Below are 4,101 nucleotides of genomic sequence, written 5' to 3'. Positions count from 1 at the left end.
CTTTAAGTGTGGAACGCGATAGCATTTAAGATCCCTGACTGGTTCTCACGCTTCCGGCAACTGAAACGCATTGTCGCCGTAAATGCTTACCGGGAAACGCTGGCGACGAACGCTATGCACGAAGGTGAGCTTCTGGTGGAAACACCGGCTCTTGCGTGGGCGATCCCGGAGGTATTATACAGCGCGAACAAAAATAATTACATCATTTTCAAGTTTCTGATATTTGTTTCGCGTTTATAGTAATTCAGTGTGAAATGATTTAACCTGAAAGGCATGCGCTGTCGGGTTTTGTTTCATGACATCTGTTGTGGGCTGTCATTCTCACCGTTCCGAGGAATAACATTGTCAAGAATGTAATACAAGCTATGATCAACTTTAGTGATAGAATGGTGTGGTAATATCACCCACATATATACCGCATGTCATATAGCGAGGCGTGACATTTACGTATCTAAACATATACGGTAATTTTCGCTCATGAGACGATTTTCTGACACAGGGCCTTAACGCTATCGCGCAAAAAAAAAAAAAAATACTTTGAAGTTCATGACGTCCATGCTGCGTTTGGGTAACGGCGCGAAATTCGTAAAATGAAACTTTGACCTTCATTATTCCTTCTAATAATCAACGTCTATTATCGCTAATTTAACGAAAATGGAGTTTACAGCGAATATCTTATCGGTCAATACTGATAACGTGTTTCTCTTTATAGTGTACCCTTATGAATAACAATAGCGAGCTGGCCCTGCTCCTTCAGTGCGTCCTCAGCAGCCCTTTCGCACGTTATTCCTCATCACTTACAATTGCTCTTCAAAATTTTCTTGTGTCACCTCGTTTTTTTAGAAGGCATCTGGCAGCGACAGCGGAAACTCGCTCGACGTGTGCGCTTGAGAGGAAGGGGAGTTGTAACGTGCGAAAAGCCTTGAGCTCAAGATTCTACTTCAAGTTCTACCGCAGCCGTGGCCTAGTGGTAGAACGCCCGCCTCGGCTGCGGGAGGTTGTGGGTTCGATTACCACCGCCGCCGGGCACCCACTGGTACAAATGGGTACAAGTGTGCCCCGGCCTGGCGTTCGGCTTCCTTCAGGGGTGATACGCTTGGGAAAGGAGCCTGCGCCCTGAATTCCCGTCGAAACCAACGTGAGCAGGGGAAAAAAAAGTGATGTCTGGGCCGCTCCCATGGCGGTCATTTCCCATGAAGATTTTGTTTTTATTGAAATGACTAATAAGAGAGGTTGGCGCCTTTATGGCCTCACCGGCTACTCCTTGTCACTTAGTGAGGGAAACAAGTATGCGCAAAAAGAGTGAACAATGTCACGAAATATGGCACTCACTAGAACACCAGGTGTATAAATACAATATAAAGTCCAACAGTTCACGAATCACAAAGTTTTGTCGATGATTTCAGTACACATATAGACATATAATGTCAAATATTTTGAATATTTTCAAGTAATTACACAACGAGTAAAGAGACGCGATCACCTCATAAATCAATTTTGGACACAGAACATTGTGGTTCCTCGGTGCCTTGGTGCTGGGGTCGGTGTCGTCCCCTATGAAACACAGCGCTTCATTGTTGCTGGGGGCTCGGAGAACGGGCTCCCGGTAGGGCCAATGAAAAGCGGGAAAAGCCGTCCGTAGGCGATTTCCTGGCACCAACATCCGAAAACACCGTTGCTGTGAGGCCATAGCAGTGGAGGTTTAATTTGCCTGCCAAATACTGGGGGAGCGTTGAGTTGAAGAACCAAATACTGAGCACCGAGGGTCTGCCTTTCGTAATATGTGCTTTAACGAGGTTGCTACGTGGAATGACCGCGCGCGTTCTACTATAGTTCCCGCAAAATTAAAGTACTCAAAGCTGAGTCGCCTGTTACAGCTTGTCTCGTCAACAAACTAGCTACACGTAATTGGTTCAACTAGTTCAACTGTCGTTTCACCCGTTCGTCTTTCGGGGACGTGTTTTTTTTTGTTGTTGTTTTATGATTGGAAAGGCAAGGAGGAACATTTTGTTGTTTGCTCCTAAAGGCCACTGAGCTAACTGAGAGATGAAGATGCAGGCAGTTGGAGAAATTCCTGTGCAGCGTAGCAGCGAAGGCGGTCGGGCCACAACTAGAGTGACGTCATCACACTATATGTGGATGACCCCCACGGGTATACTTTTCTATCGGTAACGTCAGAGATCGGTCCAAGCAGTACCAGTGCGGCTACTGGCAGTTTAACAATAATCCACTTTCCTCTTCACAACCCTGCATTTGTCGCTTCGAGACGACGATTTTTTTATTTTGAGGGGGGCTAGGTGCGAGGGTAGTCAACGCAATGCTATTGCATTTAAAAGCAGGTGGACTACGCTAGCATGGAATAGCGTAGTGGAGACCAGGGTTGCCAGGTCTCTAACAACGAAACAGAAATGTAGCCACAATGTTGATGCAAGCATTGAAAAGCAGCCCGTCAGTTTCTTCGGGATGTTAATCCCCATAATTAAACTCTTCCCAAATTTGCGTAGCGTGGGTGGTGCCTCGTCAGATGTGCGCCATCGGTGGGAAGATGCTGGCCTCCGCCTCGCTGACGCTGGTGTGGATCTTCGCGGCCGAAGTGTTCCCGACATTGTACCGGACGGTCGGAGTCAGCACCTGCCTGGTCGGCACCCGCGTGGGCTCTTCGACGGCCCCGTTTCTGTTGGAACTGGTAAGCGGCTCAACTCGGAGCACATGTGCTTAAAGCTGACTTTACTGCCACCTACCCGTGTACTTAGATTTAGGTGCACGTTAAAGAACCCCAGGTGGTCTAAATTTCCGGAGTCCCCCACTACGGCGTGCCTCATAATCAGAACTGGTTTTGGCACGTAAAACCCCATAATTTAATTTTTTTTTTTTACTGCCACCTACCGGCAACTTAGAGGGACACTAATAAGAATAAAGTTGTTCGAACTGTATCACTGAATCACTCTTCTACAACACCGAAAACGTTACTTTCATAACTTGAGATGAGACTCAGCCTGTGTATATGTACACGAACGTATCTTGTATATGTCTTGTATTCAATGCCTGCCCGTCCTGCAAGGACCACAATGTGGTCTGCAGTATGTACTAAATAAATAAATAAATAAATAAATAAATAAATAAATAAATAAATAAATAAATAAATAAATAAATAAATAAAAGCGGCAAGAACAAAAGACGGGTTGCCGACGTCGTCTTTAAGTTCCTGCACAAGCTTGCTACGACTTGCCGGCATTTTGACGATGCCTTCTCGGGGCCTAGCTAATTTCTTACCGGTAAAGATGGACTACATAGTAGTTTAAGAGAGTCCCAGGCTCAGTAAATTTCACGAAATCTTACTCAGCCACAATGCACCCTTTGCCTCCCCCCCCCAAAAAAAATAATTTGTCACGTGGCACTGACGTACCCATGCTGGTGGCCCGCTGCAAAATAAAAAAATAATTAAAAATGCCTCCAATCCACGCTGTGAAGGTGGTTGGACAGCGAAGCTCTAAACGACACCCACAACGATTACCCATTGTGACGTCAATTGAATTCACACACGTGGCTCTTCAAAGAGTGAAACCAGAGAGAAGTGAAATGAACTTAACCACCCCCTTTATTACTTCACAACGACATTATATTACGCTGTTGTTCTGGCGTCTCTACTTTCCGTGGTCTACCCATGGTAGCCTGGAATGAACTGAATGAGTTGCTAGACCGTGGTGACGTCACTAAGTGATTTCTATGCTGTTGGGTACTTTTCCACTCGGAGTAGCTTATGCAACCATAATGTTTACCGGAAAACACACGCGGGAGAAGGAACGTCCTTCGCATTATTCGCATACGTCATTAGCATACATTATACGGTTTGCACTTCACACGAGGGTTTTGAATGACGTCAACCCCTTTCGAAGCAGCTGCAAACCTAATCTTTACCGGAACGCGTCGGAGGGTGTTCCCATTGTTCACACGCGCCTTATCATCCATCATGTGGTTTTGATGCTTGTTTTGTGGTTTTTCTTTTGAAAACGAGTGCTGAGCTCTATGCTGTATGCCTGATTTCAAAGGAGGTATGCTGTTTGTATTTAATTTTTAGGCTGGCGTTTTTTGCTTACGCCG

The 4,101-nt window shown here is 45.7% G+C and overlaps 2 protein-coding genes across 2 annotated transcripts in view; one reads left to right on the top strand and one right to left on the bottom strand.

Annotated features, from left to right (window-relative positions):
• LOC125939645 (organic cation transporter protein-like) overlaps positions 1-4,101 on the bottom strand; it is a 92,788-nt gene that overhangs the window by 9,602 nt on the left and 79,085 nt on the right. The window lies entirely within an intron of this gene.
• Positions 2,497-4,101, top strand: part of LOC125945634 (solute carrier family 22 member 15-like) — a 6,995-nt gene continuing 5,390 nt past the window's right edge. The window contains exon 1 of the mRNA XM_049667839.1: positions 2,497-2,686. Within this exon, the coding sequence (XP_049523796.1) occupies positions 2,525-2,686 (162 nt within the window). The 5' untranslated portion in view covers positions 2,497-2,524. The remainder of the gene's footprint in view (positions 2,687-4,101) is intronic.

Source organism: Dermacentor silvarum, chromosome 5, assembly GCF_013339745.2.
Source record: "Dermacentor silvarum isolate Dsil-2018 chromosome 5, BIME_Dsil_1.4, whole genome shotgun sequence".
In the NCBI taxonomy this organism is placed as follows: domain Eukaryota; kingdom Metazoa; phylum Arthropoda; class Arachnida; order Ixodida; family Ixodidae; genus Dermacentor; species Dermacentor silvarum.
Note: the sequence above shows the minus strand (reverse complement) of the source record. Positions and strands in the feature narration are given on the sequence as shown.